The 21,433-nt window shown below is 41.6% G+C and overlaps 1 protein-coding gene across 5 annotated transcripts in view; it reads left to right on the top strand.

Annotated features, from left to right (window-relative positions):
- inpp4b (inositol polyphosphate-4-phosphatase type II B) overlaps positions 1-21,433 on the top strand; it is a 621,310-nt gene that overhangs the window by 526,935 nt on the left and 72,942 nt on the right. For all 5 annotated transcript variants that reach the window (XM_061922950.1, XM_061922949.2, XM_061922951.2 and 2 more), the window contains 5 exons: positions 6,457-6,580; positions 6,784-6,910; positions 10,092-10,232; positions 10,298-10,395; positions 17,195-17,307. In XM_061922950.1, coding sequence (XP_061778934.1) covers positions 6,457-6,580; positions 6,784-6,910; positions 10,092-10,232; positions 10,298-10,395; positions 17,195-17,307 — 603 coding nt within the window. The remainder of the gene's footprint in view (positions 1-6,456; positions 6,581-6,783; positions 6,911-10,091; positions 10,233-10,297; positions 10,396-17,194; positions 17,308-21,433) is intronic.

The following is a 21,433-nucleotide window of genomic DNA, read 5'->3' as shown; positions in this document are numbered from 1 at the left end:
GAAGATCCTGGCCAGATGAAGCCATCAGGACCACATCATCTGCAAAAAGCAGAGACCTAATCCTGCAGCCACCAAACCAGATCCCCTCAACGCCTTGACTGCGCCTAGAAATTCTGTCCATAAAAGTTATGAACAGAATCGGTGACAAAGGGCAGCCTTGGCGGAGTCCAACCCTCACTGGAAACGTGTCCGACTTACTGCCGGCAATGCGGACCAAGCTCTGACACTGATCATACAGGGAGCGGACCGCCAAAATCAGACAGTCCGATACCCCATACTCTCTGAGCACTCCCCACAGGACTTCCCGAGGGACACGGTCGAATGCCTTCTCCAAGTCCACAAAACACATGTAGACTGGTTGGGCAAATTCCCATGCACCCTCAAGGACCCTGCCGAGAGTATAGAGCTGGTCCACAGTTCCACGACCAGGACGAAAACCACACTGTTCCTCCTGAATCCGAGGTTCGACTATCCGGCGTAGCCTCCTCTCCAGTACACCTGAATAGACCTTACCGGGAAGGCTGAGGAGTGTGGTCCCACGATAGTTAGAACACACCCTCCGGTTCCCCTTCTTAAAGAGAGGAACCACCACCCCGGTCTGCCAATCCAGAGGTACCGCCCCCGATGTCCACGCGATGCTGCAGAGTCTTGTCAATCAAGACAGCCCCACAGCATCCAGAGCCTTAAGGAACTCCGGGCGGATCTCATCCACCCCTGGGGCCTTGCCACCGAGGAGCTTTTTAACTACCTCAGCAACCTCAGCCCCAGAAATAGAAGAGCCCACCACAGATTCCCCAGGCACTGCTTCCTCATAGGAAGATGTGTTGGTGGGATTGAGGAGGTCTTCGAAGTATTCCCTCCACCGATTCACAACATCCGCAGTCGAGGTCAGCAGAACACCATCCTCACCATACACGGTGTTGATAGTGCACTGCTTCCCCTTCCTGAGGCGGCGGATGGTGGTCCAGAATCGCTTCGAAGCCGTCCGGAAGTCTTATAGAAGTAGAAGGAGTCTTATCGGGTTCTTTTGGCTCATAGGACTCCTGAGGCAGCGGACAGGTACCGACAGGCCAAGCGGTGTGCGGCTTCAGCGGTTGCGGAGGCAAAAACTCGGACATGGGAGGAGTTCGGGGAAGCCATGGAAAATAATAACAGAATGATTTAATTAAAAAAAAATATATATATATTTATTTATTTTTTATTATTTCTTGTGCGGACCGGGATTGGGCCGCGGCCCGGTAGTTGGGGACCACTGCTCTAGTGGGTTCCTCGGACCACCACACACTGCCACGAGAGCCCGGATTTCAGGGTACAACACTGGTTTATTTTCATAAATGTTGAGCCGTTTGCTTTTCTGCAAAATGTCTTTTTCTTGGCCCGTGTCTCTCTCTCTCTCTGGCTCCCACTCCAACATTGTGTCTTGGTCCGGCTGCTCCTAATAAAGGCGACAGGTGATTAGATAACAAGGCCCACTTGGGCCATCTTACTCACCTGTCGCTGTCTTTGAGGCCGGTCCTTGCACACCCCGTTCCGCGGCAGGCCCGCAGGCCACGCCCCCCTCCACAAAAAACATTTTAAAAAATTAACAATCGTGTCAGAGTGACTTATACTCATAAGCTTGACAACACATTGTGTCCAATATTTCCCACAAAGATAAAATAAGTCATATTTTAGGTTCATTTAATAGTTAAAACAAATTTAAATAATGGATCCCATATCCCAATATATGACTCATTATTATCTAAACTAAAAGCATTTTTTTCTACTATTATCATCTCCATAGCTTGTGTATACCAGTCAGTATGTATTAATTGTGTATACCTGTCAGTATGTGTTGTGTGTATACCTGTCAGTATGTATTATGTGTGTATGCCAGTCAGTATGTAGTATGTGTGTATACCAGTCAGTATGTATTAATTGTGTATACCTGTCAGTATGTGTTATGTGTGTATACCAGTCAGTATGAGTTGTGTATACCAGTCAGTATGTAGTATGTGTTTATACCAGTCAGTATGTAGTATGTGTGTATACCAGTCAGTATGTATTATGTGTGTATACCAGTCAGTATGAGTTGTGTATACCAGTCAGTATGTAGTATGTGTGTATACCAGTCAGTATGTATTATGTCTGTATACCAGTCAGTATTTATTATTTGTGTAAACCAGTCAGTATGTATTATGAGTGTATACCAGTCAGTATGAGTTGGACTATCAACATCTATCCATTTTTTAATATTACCATTGTTGTTATGATGCATATTGAAAGAAATGCATTTTCACTCTTTGATGACACGTTACTAAATTGATGCAGGTCACCAAGAATACACATTTGCAGTGTCATTGGGATGTTTATATTTAGGAATGTGATTGCTTCATACATCATTTGCTATCTACAGCACCAATTTTAAACAGCCGAGAAGACGTAAAATACAATCTATTCAAGATCTTAAATTGACTGGGCTTATTTTTAATGCTTCTAAAGGGCTTATTGGCATTTTTCCAATAAGCCTCGTATTTATTTAGAAGCACATAGTTTCAGGAGTTTAATCGGCTCATTCTGGGATGATTTGGCCGAGCTCTCATCTCAGAGACTTCTGATTGCATGACATGTACATTCTCTTTAAAACCAGCCTGCACGTGCACAGAGCCCTGGGAACATTATTAAAGCACCGATGCACGCCTGTGCTGCTGAAAGCCAACACTGATAGAATAATAACATGTTCGGCAACATGTGCAGTGAAGTCTACATTATTTGTCAAATAGACACTTCACCCTTGCTCCTGATGGCTGCTGGTTAGCGCCTTGCATGGCAGCTCCCGCCATCAGTGTGTGAATGTGGAAACACTGTCAAAGCGCTTTGAGTACCTTGAAGGTAGAAAAGCGCTATACAAGTATAACCCATTTATCATTATTATAAATCAGCATGCACTAAAGAGCCAAGGGAACCAATTTGCATGTTTAAAGGGGAACATTATTACAATTTCAGAATTGTTAAAACCATAAAAAATCAGTTCCCAGTGGCTTATTATATTTTTCAAAGTTTTTTTTCAAAATTTTACCCATCACGCAATATCCCTAAAAAAAAGCTTCAAAGTGCCTGGTTTTAACCACCCGTCCATTTTCCTGTGACGTCACATAGTGATGCCAACACAAACAAACATGGCGGATAGAACAGCAAGGAATAGCGACATTAGCTCGGATTCAGACTCGGATTTCAGCGGCTTAAGCGATTCAACAGATTACGCATGTATTGAAACGGATGGTTGTAGTGTGGAGGCAGGTAGCGAAAACGAAATTGAAGAAGAAACTGAAGCTATTGAGCCATATCGGTTTGAACCGTATGCAAGCGAAACCGACGAAAACGACACGACAGCCAGCGACACGGGAGAAAGCGAGGACGAATTTGGCGATCGCCTTCTAACCAACGATTGGTATGTGTTTGTTTGGCATTAAAGGAAACTAACAACTATGAACTAGGTTTACAGCATATGAAATACATTTGGCAACAACATGCACTTTGAGAGTGTGCAGACAGCCCAATTTTCATCAATTAATATATTCTGTAGATATACCCTCATGTCAGCAGGCCAGGGAAGCTAGGGTCGATATTCTTCTCTTGATCATCTTCGGGACGGTGTGAGCCAAGACATCCAGGGGGTTTAGCTCGCTCGTCTGCGGGAACAAACTGCCGCCATTGCTTGCCGTGCTACCGGGGTCCTTTGTCCCTGAATTGCTCACACACTCCGGCAGATTCGATGGGGGTCTGGCGGCAGATTTCTTTGACTTTATCGTTGGAAATGCATCTGCTTTGAGTGTCGCAGGATATCCACACATTCTTGCCATCTCTGTTGTAGCATAGCTTTCGTCGGTAAAGTGTGCGGAACAAACGTCCAATTTCTTGCCACTTTCGCATCTTTGGGCCACTGGTGCAACTTGAATCCGTCCCTGTTCGTGTTGTTACACCCTCCGACAACACACCGACGAAGCATGATGTCTCCAAGGTACGGAAAACAGTCGAAAAAACGGAAAATAACAGAGCTGATTTGACTCAGTGTTTGAGAAAATCAATCAATCAATCAATCTTTATTTATATAGCCCTAAATCACAAGTGTCTCAAAGGGCTGCACAAGCCACAACGACATCCTCGGTACAAAGCCCACATAAGGGCAAGGAAAAACTCACCCCAGTGGGACGTCGATGTGAATGACTATGAGAAACCTTGGAGAGGACCGCATATGTGGGTAACCCCCCCCCCCCTCTAGGGGAGACCGAAAGCAATGGATGTCGAGTGGGTCCGACATAATATTGTGAGAGTCCCGGGTCCCGACTCTGGACAGCCAGCACTTCATCCATGGCCACCGGATCTGTGCCCCCCCCCCCTCAAGGAAAAGGGGAGCAGAGGAGAAAAGAAAAGAAACGGCAGATCAACTGGTCTAACAGGGGGGCTATTTAAAGGCTAGAGTATACAAATGAGTTTTAAGATGGGACTTAAATGCTTCTACTGAGGTAGCATCTCTAATTGTTACCGGGAGGGCATTCCATAGTACTGGAGCCCCAATAGAAAACGCTCTATAGCCCGCAGACTTTTTTTGGGCTCTGGGAATCACTAATAAGCCAGAGTTCTTTGAACGCAAATTTCTTGCCGGGACATATGGTACAATGCAATCGACAAGGTAGGACGGAGCTAGACCGTGTAGTATTTTATACGTAAGTAGTAAAACCTTAAAGTCACATCTTAAGTGCACAGGAAGCCAGTGCAGGTGAGCCAGTATAGGCGTAATATGATCAAACTTTCTTGTTCTTGTCAAAAGTCTAGCAGCCGCATTTTGTACCAATTGTAATCTTTTAATGCTAGACATAGGGAGACCCGAAAATAATACGTTACAGTAGTCGAGACGAGACGTAACGAACGCATGAATAATGATCTCAGCGTCGCTAGTGGATAAAATAGAACGAATTTTAGCGATATTGCGGAGATGAAAGAAGGCCGTTTTAGTAACACTCTTAATGTGTGACTCAAAGGAGAGAGTTGGGTCGAAGATAATACCCAGATTCTTTACTGATTCGCCTTGTGTAATTGTTTGGTTGTCAAATGTTAAGGTGGTATTATTAAATAAATGTCGGTGTTTAGCAGGACCGATAATCAGCATTTCCGTTTTCTTGGCGTTGAGTTGCAAGAAGTTAGCGGACATCCATTGTTTAATTTCATTAAGACACGCCTCCAGCTGACTACAATCCGGCGTGTTGGTCAGCTTTAGGGGCATGTAGAGTTGGGTGTCATCAGCATAACAATGAAAGCTAACACCGTATTTGCGTATGATGTCGCCTAGCGGCAACATGTAAATACTAAAGAGTGCAGGGCCAAATGGCGGATTGCTTCCCGATGCGACGTCACATTGTGACGTCATCGCTCCGAGAGCGAATATTAGAAAGGCGTTTATTTCGCCAAAATTCACCCATTTAGAGTTCGGAAATCGGTTAAAAAAATATATGGTCTTTTTTTCTGCAACATCAAGGTATATATTGACGCTTACATAGGTCTGGTGATAATGTTCCCCTTTAAGGGAATTATAAAGCATTTAATCATGGCTATAGGGATATGGTGCATGTGTAATGAAGTGTGTATTGTCGTTAACATCAGTACGCACTACAAGGAGGACGCTTCATTATGTTGTTTTTTTTAGTTGCTTGGTCGCTTTTTACACGCGAGCACGGTCCATCTACGTGAAGACACGTAAGTTAACTTCATGCTTTGTCCTTAAACAAGGACTCAAAACATAAGATAATGTTGCACGGAGCAAAAAGTTTTTACTGTCATTTGCGCCGGCGGTAGTGTCGCAAAGCCCATTTTGATGTGTCTTTTTTTTATTCATGTTGAGTGAAAAGAGCAGCACGTTTATGTCAGGTTCAAACACTGATGACATCTATTAAACAAGACAAGAAGGAAAGAATCGAACAGAGGCAGAATTCAATTTGGACTCGATTGAGAAGAGACGCCGTCGACCTGTAACCTCTTACAGTGTCACCCACGCTCTGACGAAAAAGGTTTACGGCTCCTCCTTTATTTGGACACTCCCTGTTTACACAACATATGCTTCCAAAGGAATGGGGAGTATGTAAACAGTCATTGTTTTCGGTCACATTAATCCAAAAGAAAAAGATTCCTCGGTCTTGGGCTGGTCCTGGCTTCAGCTTGAGCAGGTCTTCGATGACGGTAGAGGATACAAAATATTTCAGGGATACATCATTTCGCACGACACTTGACAGCGTTCAAGGTACACATCCCCATTTATTAAAACCCTCTCATTCACTGCAATTACCTGATAAAATTATTGCACTTTGAACTGTAAAGCATGTAGTGATACGTAATACCTGTAATCATCTTTTACTGCTCAGGTGTTTTCTTTACTGTGTGTGTGTGTGTGTGTGTGTGTGTGTGTGTGTGTGTGTTTACCAGCTGGCAGTGTTGGCGTGTGGTTTCGTCATGCGCCTGTATGCAGGAATGCAGGACAAAGGTTTTCTGAAGCAGCTGCACCTTGTTGGCCTGGTGGCCCAGTTTGAGAGTCTGCTCAGCACTTACAGTGAGTCCGCATGCATTCTTACATTTGGCCTCCAGGGGCGGCGAATAAACCGACGTCATAGTCGTTAAGTGTAGACTTTTGAGGTTAGTTTGTGGTCAGGGTTGGGTTTGACCCCGTAACGGGCCAAACAAAGTGGCGCAAAGATCCAATTAAACGTCGACTTGTTTGTCCCCGTCGTCCCACATCGACGTGACCGTCCCAAGGCGAGGAAATCGGGATGCTGGAGGACATGGAGGTGGGCATCTCGGACCTCCAGAGGGTCGTCTTCAAGATTACCGAGGCCAAGACGGGCGAGCTGGGCGACATTCAGCCTGTCGTGCGAGGCAGACGGTGAGACACGTCATTTGTTCTTCAAATCCCATGAATCACACTTTGGCATTTTGACTCATTGTGATGAGTAAATCATTAATAGTTCAAATGAACCTGAAATAGACCACAATGTTTTGACACTAATGCAATCTAAAACGAACCGAATGTCATACAGGATCATTTAGCTTTATACCTGATTAATCGCATGAGTTAAAGGGGAACTGCACTTATTTTGAAATTTTCCTATGGTTCACAATCATTATGAAAGACATGGCGATGGATGTTTGGTTTGTTTTGCATTCTAAATATTAAATAAATGCGATCAAAAGTCTGCTTACAATGGAGCCTACAAAACCCTTAAAGGGGAACATTATCACAATTTCAGAAGGGTTAAAACCATTAAAAAGTAAAATTTCAAAATTTTACCCATCACGCAATATCCCTAAAAAAAGCTTCAAAGTGCCTGATTTTAACCATCGTTATATACACCCGTCCATTTTCCTGTGACGCATACTTGCCAACCCTCCCGAATTTTCCGGGAGACTCCCGAAATTCAGCGCCTCTCCCGAAAACCTCCCGGGACAAATATTCTCCCGAAAATCTCCCGATTTTCAGCCGGAGCTGGAAGCCACGCCCCCTCCAGCTCCATGCGGACCTGAGTGAGGACAGCCTTTTTTCATGACGGGAGGACAACAGGGTGACAAGAACTAAATCATCCAAACTAGAGATAAATTGTATTATTATGTTTATTTCACCTAAAAATAAATATATTTATTAATTTAAAAAAAATAAAATAAAAATACATTTTTACTATATTTTGCTAAAAACATCAAAAGTAATTGCATTTTTATTTGTATTTTTTCGTGACTCCTTATTACATCCAGCCATAGAATTATACATTAAAATAAACATATTTGAAATAATTGATTTTAAATTATCATAATAATTCATTTAAAATGACCATATTTAATTATTAAAATAATTGCTTGTTTATCAACAACTTTAGCATTTTATTCATTACATTTTGAAACTCTCAGAAGCCAAGTTATGATATATTCCTTAATATTTATTTATGCAAGTTTGAAGTATCAATTATCTAAACACAGTTTTGTTTGCATATTTTCAGGATATATATATATATATATATATATATATATATATATATATATATATATATATATATATATATATATATATGTATGTATACAGGCACATGCACACATAGGGCCCTATGGGTGCTTGAGCCCCTGCCCTTTTTTTCCTCGTCTTAAAAAGTGCCCTCTGCCTGTGTGTGTGTGGTTTTTTTTTGGTTTTTTTGTTTTTTCTTTAAACAACATTAATAAATTCCTGTCAGGGATGTAAAAAAAACACACAAAAAAAACAGCGGTACAAAAACTCCACGTTTTCTTGTAATACCGGGTTGTTTGAGCCTGCCGCTTCCGCCAGAGAGAGAGAGAGAGGGCGAGTGAGTGAGTGAGTAAGTGAGAGGAGAGAGAGACAGCTGCGCCCCTGAGGAGACGTGACAGTGGAGCAACTTGAACCTGTGAGTTATGGTCTAGTCGCCGTCCACTTATTCAGCATCTAATATGGGTAATATTTTAGAAAAACGCTGTATTATTCTATTATTCAATGAGTCAGCTTCTGTTTTTGCCAGACGTCGGAGCACGGCGCATCAATTGAGCACGGCACATCAATTCCGCACAGAGCAGAGCGGATCGTGCTGGACAGGAAGTAGTGTACAAAATACAAAATAAAACACCGGGTTAATTTTCAAAATAAAATGCACTGTGTTTACGGCGGATCACATTTCTCTCACAGTAGAGGTTTAGATATAAAGTTTATTGTGACTTTGCTATTACTGTGTGGGTTAACAAAATAATAATAATAATAATGATAATAATAACAATAATAATAATAATGATAATGATAATAATAATTATTATTAATAATAATAATAATTTCAGCATTCTGGGGATATAAGATGTAGGTTATCTGTTAGGAATATTACCATCTGTATTTAAACTTGATTCATGTTGATTATGCCTGCAGCACAATGCCAAAAAAAAAGAAAGGATACAGAAAAGGAAGGAGAAGGAGCGCCAGGAAGCAGCTAAGGGTAGCAGACCTCTTAATGCATGGCTAAAACCAAGTACTAGCACCAGAATTCAAGAAAGACCACAGACCTCAGAAAGTGTCACACCTGAGATGTTGCACTGTTCAATGTTCAATATTAAAGTGCTTATCTTTAACAATAAATAGCCTAATAATAAACCAGTGTTTTGTTGCTTTTCATGTCTTCCAAGCCTATGATAATGTGAATTAACTCATTATGACAATAATTTGTTGACACAAAAGAAATGGCAATCACTTTTACCTACAAAGGACACACAGCTAAATAGTTAGCTTCCTATTAGCAAATTAAATTTTACATTCATTTCCATATTGTGTAAAGGACCAAAAAAAAATGTCCTGCCCTTTTCTGACTTTGAGCCCCTGCCCCTCTATAATCATGTGCACGTCCCTGTATGTATATATATATATATATGTATGAAATACTTGACTTGGTGAATTCTAGCTGTCAATATACTCCTCCCCTCTTAACCACGCCCCCAACCACGCCCCGCCCCCCCGACCACGCCCCCACCCCCCACCTCCCGAAATCGGAGGTCTCAAGGTTGGCAAGTATGCTGTGACGTCACACAGTGATGCCAATACAAACAAACATGGCGGATAGAACAGCAAGGTATAGCGACATTAGCTCGGATTTCAGCGGCTTAAGCAATAAGGACTGCTTGTTTCGGACATTTTAGATGCATGACGATATCTTTTTTTTTGTGGCTGATATCAAAACGATATCGCCGCACCCCATCTTGCTCTTCAAAACACTTCATACACTCTCAATCTAACGTCGTTTTAGCATGAAAACTGACTCAGATCTCAATGTACTCAATGGTACTTTAAAATCCGCTTTAAAAGACTGCAGCGTCTGAGTAAGTTACGACAATAAAGATTTAATTTAAAGGGTGAGGCCTCGTTTCCTCCAATGTACATTTACATTTGTTTTACGGCCACTCTGGGTTCTGTCTCTGTGAACTTTCGACCCCACCCTGGCTTGTGAATCACGACTTAAGGGAATGTGTCAGTCGCTGAGGGAGATCTGCTCAAGTCATTTTCTCACCAGCTGATCCTCTGCTCCTTCCAGGGACCACTTCACGGTGGAGGTCCCGCTGCCGGGCCCGGCCTTCCAGAACATGCCGGAGGAAATCAAGGAGGGCAAACTTCTGCGAGTGTTCCCGGTGCTTTTTAACGTGGGCATCAACGAGCAGCAGACGTTAGCGGAGAGGTAGCGCATTTGGTTTTTTTTGTGGGTTTTTTTATTGAAAGCTAAATGTTTGATTTGTGCTGCAGGTTTGGTGACATTTCCCTTCAAGAGAGAATAAACCAGAAGAACTTTGAGATGCTAGAGTTTTATTATAAGTCGTTAAGTGAAAAGGTGCCACATGAATGTAAGTGTTCTCAGATGTTTTTTATTACACTGCAAAAAGTCAGTGTTCAAAAACAAGAAAAAAAAATTGGGGTATTTTACTTGAACTAAGCAAAATTATCTGCCAGTAGAACAAGAAAATGTGGCTTGTCAAGACTTTCCAAAACAAGTCAAATTAGCTAACGTCAATGAACCCAAAAATACCTTAAAATAAGTATATTCTCACTAATAACAAGTGCACTTTTCTTGGTAGAAAAAAAAGAGACCTTTTTGCTCAATATGTTGAAAAATATTCTTAAATTAAGTAAATGCTAGTGCCATTATCTTGACATAATGATATGTGCTCGCCATCATGATTTTTTTTTTTTCATGCTTAAAGTAAAAATGATTACTTTAAAAAAGTAGTTTTATACTTGTGAGTGTTGATGACACAGCTTTGCAACAGTTGATATTCTAGTTTCAAGCATGTTTTACTCTATATAGGTCATCAAATCTCAGCAACAAGCTGTAATATCTTACTGAGATCATTTAGGACCAAAACCCTTAAAACAAGTAAAACACTCTAACATAAAATCTGCTTAGTGAGAAGAATTATCTTATCAGACAGAAAATTAGCAAATATCACCCTTATTTGAGATATTTAATCTTACTTAGATTTCACTTTTTGCAGTGTAGGCAGCTAGTTCTTAACACGAGCAGACAAATACAGAATCTTTGACTAGAAAGTCCTTAGACACTCCTGTCACATTGAGAGGCCGATATAAAGGATCTTTGACCGGCATTTTTACATCAGATTTCTAAAAAACAAAAGCAGCACAGTTCCCTCTCATGTGAGGCAAGGGTGTCCAAAGTGTGGCCATTGGCGGCCGCAACCAATTTTTTACATTCTACAAATAAGTTTATTTAAATAAAACGGGGGTCGGCAACCCACGGCTCTCGAGCCGCATGCGGCTCTTTAGCGCCGCCCGAGTGGCTCTCAGGAGCTTTTTCAAAAATGTATGAAAAATAGAAAAAGATGAGGGGAAAAAATATATTTTTTGTTTTAATATGGTTTCTGTAGGACAAACATGACACAAACTTCCCTAATTGTTATAAAGCACACTGTTTATATTGAACATGCTTCACTGATTCAAATATTTGGCGAGCGCCGTTTTGTCCTACTAATTTTAGCGGTCCTTGAACTCACCGTAGTTTGTTTTCATGTATAACTTTCTCCGACTTTCTAGCACGTGTTTTATGCCACTTCTTTTTCTATCTCATTTTGTCCACCAAACTTTTAATGTTGTGCGTGAATACACAAAGGTGAGTTTTGTTGATGTTATTGACTTGAGTGGAGTGCTAATCAGGCGTATTTGGTCAGTGCATGACTGCAAGCTAATCGATGCTATTTAGGCTAGCTATATGTACATATTGCATCATTATGCCTCATTTGTAGCTATATTTGAGCTTATTTAGTTTCCTTTAAGTCCTCGTAATTCAATGTATATCTCATGACACACTATCTGTAAGTAATATGGCTTTTATTTTTTTGTGGCTCCAGACAGATTTGTTTTTGTATTTTTGGTCCAATATGGCTCTTTCAACATTTTGGGTTGCCGACCCCTGAAATAAAATAAAAAAAAACATTAAAAAGGGTCATTAAAGAACAAACACGTGAAATGTAACAAGAAAAAAAAAATTGTAATGTCGACTCTAATAACAAAAAGCTAAACATGTTCTAGACCAAAAATCACTTCATATTCTCTACTGCTCACTAGTGTTACCATATCTGAGTTATTGCGCAGAAATATGGGGAAATAACTACAAAAGTACACTTCATTCACTAAATGTGTTATAAAAATACGGAGCCCTTCAAGAGACAAGGGGGAAAAACATTTTTAGATATGTATCTCGTGCAGTGACGTGCGGTGAGGTTGATGGCTGGTGAGGCACTGACTTCATCACAGTCAGATTTACAAACATATGAACCCTAAAGACTTTCTTATTCACCATTTGATTGGCAGCAGTTAACGGGTTATGTTTAAAAGCTCTTACCAGCATTCTTCCCTGCTTGGCACTCAGCATCAAGGCTTGGAATTGGGGGTTAAATCACCAAAAATTATTCCCGGGCGCGGCGCCGCTGCTGCCCACTGCTCCCCCTCACCTCCCAGGGGGTGATCAAGGGGATGGGTCAAATGCAGAGGACAAATTTCACCACACCTAGTGTGTGTGTGACAATCATTGGTACTTTAACTTAACTTTAACTATACACATACAAACTGTAGCACACAAAAAAGCACATTTAATTTAAAAAAAAACGTTATTATGGTCTTACCTTTATGTAATATATTGGGTTGGAGGCAATAACCAGGCGAGGTGATGAAGTACGTCTCTTTACTGTAGACTTCAGAACAGACTCAACACACTTGACGTCAGGTGCGCAACACCACGTAAATCGTTGGCCAACCAAAAAGTAACCCCAGTACGCTATAGCCAACATTCACCAGGAGATGGCAACAGACAAACATAGATCACTCTATTACATTCCTCCCCTTTTAGAAATGTAGAAGTTACTCAATAGAAATAAACAACCCAACCAAAAAGTGCAAAAACAATAATGTTCGTGTTGGAGGAGTTGTGAATGGATGAAATATGAAATCCGTGCTGCAGTCTGCAGGTGTACCTAATGTTGTGCCCTGCAGTCATTCACAACTCCTCCAACACGAACATTATTGTTTTTGCACTTTTTGGCTTCTTATTAAATAACTTTTTTAAATAGATTCAATCTTGCACGTGGAAAGTTTAAGTGTGGGCTTTAGTTGATATAACACTCCCGTCAGGGGGTGCATTCTACGGCGGGAGTGCATTCTCTACCACCAGGAGGCGGGATTACTGCGAGCCTCACACAGTGCGTCTTCGCAGCAGTTTTATGATCGCTCAGCACAAGAAATACGTTACACACATACAGTTGTTGACAAAATACACTGTACATTATATATCTCAGCTAACTAAACTATGGAAATGTATAATATAGTTCATATAGCAATACGGTCTCACTGCACAGCAGGCCAGCAGTTAGCCGGGTCCGCAATCCATGTTGAGGCACAACTGAGTGACGTGCCTCAACTGGCTGCTGATCACCGCAAGTCTCTTCTCAGTATTTGAACGGCAAATGTGAAAATTCTGCGATTTTGAATAAAAATAATCTAAAACTGGTGAAGTTAAATGGAAAATAACTTTATCACTGGATACATTTAACAATTTAATTAATTTTTTTTCTTTTTACCGTATTTTCCGCACTATAAGGCGCACCTAAAAACCACAATTTTTCTCAAAAGCTGACAGTGCGCCTAATAACCCGGTGCGCTTTATTACGATTCATTTTCATAAAGTTTCGGTCTCGCAACTTCGGTAAACAGCCGCCATCTTTTTTCCCGGTAGAACAGGAAGCGCTTCTTCTTCTACGCAAGCAACCGCCAAGGAAAGCACCCGCCCCCATAGAACAGGAAGCGCTTCACCCGCCCCCATAGAACAGGAAGCGCTTCACCCGCCCCCATAGAACAGGAAGCGCTTCACCCGCCCCCGGAAGAAGAAGAAAAAACGCGCGGATATCACCGTACGTTTCATTTCCTGTTTACATCTGTAAAGACCACAAAATGGCTCCTACTAAACGATCCGGGTCATAAAAAGACGCAATCTCTCCATCCGCACACGGATTACTACCGTATTTCACAGCAACTGAACCGCACTGTGGAACGGGAGCACGTACGGTGAATATTCGCTCCACAGGGAATGAGAAGTCATCCTTCACTGTGGTTCTAGCTTGCCATGCTAACTTCCACTCATGGTGATATTCAAAAGGAAGACCTTGCCAAAAGAGACCTTTCCAGCCGGCGTCATCATAAAAGCTAACTCGAAGGGATGGATGGATGAAGAAAAGATGAGCGAGTGGTTAAGGGAAGTTTACGCGAAGCGGCCGGGTGGCTTTTTTCACGCTGCTCCGTCCATGTTGATATATGACTCTATGCGCGCCCACATCACAGATGGTGTCAAAAAACAAGTGAAGCACACAAATACAACACTCGCCGTCATTCCGGGTGGATTAACCAAAGAACTCCAACCGCTGGATATTGGTGTCAACAGGGCATTCAAATCACGACTGCGAACTGCGTGGGAAAAATGGATGACCGAAGGCGAACACACCTTCACTAAGACGGGCAGACAACGCCGGACAACATACGCCAACATCTGCCAGTGGATTGTAAATGCCTGGGCAGATATTTCTGTCACAACTGTGGTCCGAGCTTTCCGGAAGGCAGGATTCACAGAACTGCTGCACAACAACAGCGACACTGAATCCGATGATTTCGAAGAGACGGAGCCCGCCATTTTGGAAGCCACGCTAGCGCAACTTTTCAATTCGGACACCGAAGACGAAGAATTCGAAGGATTTACCGGTACGAATGAAGAATAACTTCAGAAAGTGAGCGCTATGTTTATTTTGTGTGTTGTGTGTTGTGACATTAACGTTCGAGCAACATTACCGGTATGTTGCTATTGCTCTACACCATTTTGAATTTTACTATGTTTGTGATTGCACATTTGTACATTTTGGGACAGAGTTGTTAGAACGCTGGTTTTCAATATATTATTAAAGTTTGACTGAACTATCTGACTGTTTTTTTGACATTCACTTTAGCGCAGCGTTTTTTTGACATTCACTTTAGCGCAGCGTAGGCGCGGCTTTTAGTCCGGGGCGGCTTATTGGTGGACAAAATTATGAAATATGTAATTCATAGAAGGTGCGGCTAATAATCCGGTGCGCCTTATAGTGCGGAAAATACGGTACATCTTTTTTCTTTCCATGATGGCAGGTGAGGCCCCGCACTCTCGAGATGTTTTCCTGCGAGCACAAGAAACGTGCTTAAAAAAAATATTTTCCCCCTTGTCCCTATATGTAAAAGATAAAATACTTTTTTGCAGTAGTTTTTTTTTTAAACTATAGATTGTTCCTTTCTAATAGAAGATCTTTGACAAGCTTGTTCTCATTTGGGTTTTTAAAAAACTTCAGCGCACTCTTGTCTTACTAACTAGTGTTTGTAGTACTTAAACAGAGCAGAGACCTCCTGTCATATTGAAAATCTTTGACTCTTGTTTTTGCTCCAGATTTTTAAAAACGTCAGAATACTCTTTCATAAAAGGAATCTTTGACTAGTGTCCTTTCCAATAGAGACTCTTTGACGAGCAGGTCTCAAAACATCAGTGCACTCCTGCCTTATTAATAATACTCGTGTTCTTGCAGCAGGTATATAAACAGAGCACAGGCCTCCTGTCATGTTGCAGATCTTTGACTTGTATTTTTGCAGCAGATTTATAAAAACTAGGGGATTTTTGACCAACATTTTTACAGTAGGCCCCTAAAAAACAGCAGAGAGACTCTTTGACTTCCGTTTTTTCGCAGTAGGTTCTTAAAACCAGCAGATCTGTCCTTTCCAATCGAGGATCTTTGACTCAGTTGGGCTCTAAAACATCAGTTCACTCTTGTCTTAACCTCTTAAGGCCCAAGCTGTTTGTTTACATGCTTTTTTTTATTTCTCTTTGCTATTTGGGCTTAATAGACCCTAATTAGAATAAAAACTAAAAATATATTTTAATATGATGTACTTAGTCCATAAGTACACAAACGTGTACTTCATGTGTAGTGACATGCAAATTTTTATTTTTACACCTTTTTTTTTCCAAATTCCATTGTATGTTATACTCTTCTGACACCACCAGATGGCAGTTGTAAGTGTCCACATAAGCGGCCATAAGACCCCAATTCAATAGTGTACACAATTTTGGAAATAAGACCTAAAAGGTGCTGTCCACGCATGTGGCCACTAAGGCCTTTAGAGGTTAATAGGCAGTAGGTACTTAAACAGAGCAAAGACCTCCTGTCATATAAAAGATCTTTGACTCTTGTTTTTGCTACAGATTCCTAAAAATGCTCTTTCATAAAGGGAATCTTTGACTAGCATTTTTTTTTTTTTTTTTCAGTTGGTCCTCAAAAACAGTAAAGCGCTCTCGTATTTTTGCAGCGGCTCTTAAAAACAATAATGTGCCTGCAACAGAGAAGACCTTTGACAAGTGTTTTTGTCTCAGATTACTAAAACAACAGCAGAGTGATGCTTTCATGCAAAGGATCTTTGATTAGCATTATTAGCATTTTTTATTGACGTCCAATTTGTGCGGTAGTAATGTAAAGGTTTGACAGAGCTATGTATTTTTTATTATTTTAATTTTTTTTAACCTTTATTTACCCAGGAAAGTCCCATTGCGATTAATAATCTATGTTCCAAGGGAGTCCTGCACATTCATATTAAAGTTAAAGTACCAATGATTGTCACACACACACTAGGTGTGGTGAAATTTGTCCTCTGCATTTGACCCATCCCCCTTGTTCACCCCCTGGGAGGTGAGATGAGCAGTAAGCAGCAGCAGTGGCCACGCCCGGGAATCATTTTGGTGATTTATCCCCCAATTCCAACCCTTGATGCTGAGTGCCAAACAGGGAGGTAATGTGTCTGATTTTTATAGTCTTTGTTATGACTCGGCCGGGGTTTGAACTCACAACCTACCGATCTTTAACCACTAGGCCACTGAGTAGGTACATATTGACACGATACATTTAATAAAAATAGCATTTGAACCCCCACGGTCATTGACTTGGTGAATTTGTGGCCCTCCAGAACAATTGAGTTGAATAAACCTGCGATGATGATCTTTTCAACAAGGTGTGGTCAATGTCACTGACGTAAAAAGTGTATTCTCATTCATTTATCTCACATTCTGTCAAACAGGTCTACCATGTTTCCAAAGCCAGACGGAAATAAAGGAATTACTTGAAACCCTGGGCCAGAATGTAGTCACGAAGCGGAGGAAGAATGTGGAGATTCTGTGGATCGCTTCTGCGGTAAGTGGACGCTTCTCACTTCCTGTTCTTGACCGGGTGCATAAATCTCATTGCGCCTTGTATACACAAGCGCGCTCTGTTGCGTAAGCAGCCCATCTGCAGTGCTGTGCATCGCACCGCGTACTGTACCTCTGAAAGGACGTTGCGGAACTGCAGAAGTGAAGAAAACAGAAAGTTCTCTGCTGCACGGAACCCATCAAAAACAAACAAAAAAAATGCATCGGTCTGAATGTTAACAAACAACAACAATGGGAGGAGACTGAGGGCAGCAAGAAACCGGAGCACTGCAGCAAAATGGAGACTGTGGAGTACAATATTGCAGCAATCAATTAGTTTCTGTTAGAAAACATTTTGTCCCCACACACTCTCCGCCACGACTTTAAATAGTATCATTTGTCTATGAAATTATAAGTACACCTCCGCATAACATTGTATCTTTAATAGCATTAAAGAAAACGAAAAAAGATATACAAATATATCAATCAATCAATCAATCGAAGTTTACTTATATAGCCCTAAATCACGAGTGTCTCAAAGGGCTGCACAAGCCACAACGACATCCTCTGATCAGATCCCACATCAGGGCAAGGAAAAACTTAACCCAGTGGGATGACAATGAGAAACCTTGGAGGGGACCGCAGATGCGGGCACCCCCCCTGGGCGACAGATGCAATGGACGTCGAGTGGATCTAGCATAATATTGTGAGAGTCCAGTCCATAGTGGATCTAACATAATAGTGTGAGAGTCCAGTCCATAGTGGATCCAACATAATAGTGTGAGAGTCCAGTCCATAGTGGATCTAACATAATAGTGTGAGAGTCCAGTCCATAGGGGAGCTAACATAATAGTGAGAGTCCAGTCCATAGTGGATTTAACATAATAGTGTGATAGTCCAGTCCATAGTGGATCTAACATAATAGTGTGAGAGTCCAGTCCATAGTGGATCTAACATAATAGTGTGAGAGTCCAGTCCATAGTGGATCTAACATAATAGTGTGAGAGTCCAGTCCATAGTGGATCTAACATAATAGTGAGAGTCCAGTCAATAGTGGATTTAACATAATAGTGAGAGTCCAGTCCATAGTGGATCTAACATAATAGTGTGAGTCCAGTCCATAGTGGATCTAACATAATAGTGTGAGAGTCCAATCCATAGCGGATCTAACATAATAGTGAGAGAGTCCACTCCATAGTGGATCTAACATAATAGTGTGAGAGTCCAGTCCATAGTGGATCTAATATAATAGTGTGAGAGTCCAGTCCATAGTGAATCTAACATAATAGTGAGAGTCCAGTCCATAGTGGATTTAACGTAATAGTGAGAGTCCAGGCCATAGTGTATCTAACATAATAGTGAGAGTCCAGTCCATAGTGGATCTAACATAATAGTGTGAGAGTCCAGTCCATAGTGGATCTAACATAATAGTGAGAGTCCAGTCCATAGTGGATCTAACATAATAGTGTGAGAGTCCAGTCCATAGTGGATCTAACATAATAGTGAGAGTCCAGTCCATAGTGGATCTAACATAATAGTGTGAGAGTCCAGTCCATAGTGGATCTAACATAATAGTATGAGAGTCCAGTCCATAGTAGATCTAACATAATAGTGTGAGAGTCCAGTCCGTAGTGGATCTAACATAATAGTGTGAGAGTCCAGTCGATAGTGGATCTAACATAATAGTGAGAGTCCAGTCCATAGTGGATCTAACATAATAGTGAGAGTCCAGTCCATAGTGGATCTAACATAATAGTGTGAGAGTCCAGTCCATAGTGGATCTAACATAATAGTGAGAGTCCAGTCCATAGTAGATCTAACATAATAGTGTGAGAGTCCAGTCCGTAGTGGATCTAACATAATAGTGTGAGAGTCCAGTCCATAGTGGATTTAATATAATAGTGAGAGTCCAGTCCATAGTGGATCTAACATAATAGTGAGAGTCCAGTCCATAGTGCCATCCATCCATTTTCTACCGCTTATTCCCTTTGGGGTCGCGGGGGTCGCTGGAGCCTATCTCAGCTACAATCGGGCGGAAGGCAGGGCCAACACAGATAGACAGACAACATTCACACTCACATCCACACACTAGGGCCAATTTAGTGTTGCCAATCAACCTATCCCCAGGTGCATGTCTTTGGAGGTGGGAGGAAGCCGGAGTACCCGGGGGGTACCCACGCAGTCACGGGGAGGACATGCAAACTCCACACAGAAAGATCCCGAGCCCGGGATTGAACCCAAGACTACCCAGGACCTTCGTATTGTGAGGCAGATGCACTAACCCCTCTGCCACCGTGAAGCCCCAGTCCATAGTGGATCTAACATAATAGTGTGAGAGTCCAGTCCATAGTGGATCTAACATAATAGCGTGAGAGTCCAGTCCATAGTGGATCTAGCATAATAGTGGTTAGTCCAGTCCATAGTGGATCTAACATAATAGTGTGAGAGTCCAGTCCATAGTGGCTCTAACATAATAGTGTGAGAGTCCAGTCCATAGTGGATCTAACATAATAGTGAAAGTCCAGTCCATAGTGGCTCTAACATAATAGTGTGAGAGTCCAGTCCGTAGTGGATCTAACATAATAGTGAAAGTCCAGTCCATAGTGGATCTAACATAATAGTGAGAGTCCAGTCCATAGTGGATCTAACATAATAGTGTGAGAGTCCAGTCTATGGTGGATCTAACATAATAGTGAGAGTCCAGTCCATAGTGGATCTAACATAATAGTGAGAGTCCAGTCCATAGTGGGGCCAGCAGGAGATCATCTTGAGTGGAGACAGGTCAGCAGCGCAGAGACGTCCACAACTGAAGCACAGATGAGTGGTCCACCCTGGATCCCAACTTTCAATGTGTAGATCAACTTACAACAAATAATAGCTTTATGAACATTGTTTTTTAGTCTGTAACCGAAAAGATTTAAAGTGCATTATTTTTCCTGGAAATTCCCCCCCAAAAAAGTGTGTGCTAGTGTAGCGGGGGCCAGCCAGTGTGGCTGCGCCACGTGTACGTTTGTAAACCTCCGAACAACTTCAAGAGTGTGCCGGCTGCCGAGTTTTAGCTCAGGTGGTCAGCATGCTCGCCTCACATGCGGACGACCGGGGTTGAACCATTTTTTGTCCTACTTGAATCATTTGATACTGATAAATGACATTCGATAGATTCAATAAATACTAATGAATTAAAATTGATTGGAGCACGATATATCAAATGCTTTAACCTACTAAATAAAAATGAATAAAACATGTTATTTAACAAAATGAGGAAGTGAAAATGAGTGACTACAAAGAGCATGTTTTGTAATTCACAGCTTTTCGAAGCATCACTAATTAGGAAGAACTGAAGTATGCTAACGTTAGCATGCAGAGTTTATTGTTGTTGTTTCCAGCTTTGGTTGCTGGGTTTTATGGACGATATCAGATCGGCACAATACAAAGAACCCGTTTATGTTGACGCCCCTCGGACTGGCTGACTGATGTCGACATAAAATGAAGTTGACAAGACGACAACATTTCGACATAAAGAGACTCATTTTTCATTATGTCCACCAAAGAGGTTCACCGTGAACTTTTTACTGATAAAAACACGGTGGGCGGGTCGTCGACATAAGCGGGACCTAGAAACTGTACCTCGTACGAGCTGCTTTGGCAAGTGGAAAAACATGGACAGTGAGCGGACGACAATTGATTGATTGATTGATTGAAACTTTTATTAGTAGATTGCCCAGTACAGTACATATTCCGTACAATTGACCACTAAATGGTAACACCCCAATACGTTTTTCAACTTGTTTAAGTCCACGTTAATCAATTCATGGTACAAATATATACTATCATCATAATACAGTCATCACACAAGTTAATCATCAGAGTATATACATTGAATCATTTCCATTATTTACAATCCGGGGGGTGGGATGAGGAGGGTTTGGTTGATAACATCACTTCAGTCATCAACAATTGCATCATCAGAGAAATGGGCATTGAACAGTGTAGGTCTGACTTGGTAGGATATGTACAGCGAGCAGAGAACATAGTGAGTAAAGATAGCATAAGAACAAGAATATACATTTGATTATTTACATTTGATTATTTACAATCCGGGGAGGTGGGAGGGTGTTAGTCAAGGGTTG

This window comes from Nerophis lumbriciformis, linkage group LG27, assembly GCF_033978685.3.
Source record: "Nerophis lumbriciformis linkage group LG27, RoL_Nlum_v2.1, whole genome shotgun sequence".
In the NCBI taxonomy this organism is placed as follows: Eukaryota; Metazoa; Chordata; class Actinopteri; order Syngnathiformes; family Syngnathidae; genus Nerophis; species Nerophis lumbriciformis.
The sequence above is the reverse complement of the archived record's forward strand: the minus strand, read 5'-3'. Positions and strand labels throughout refer to the sequence as shown.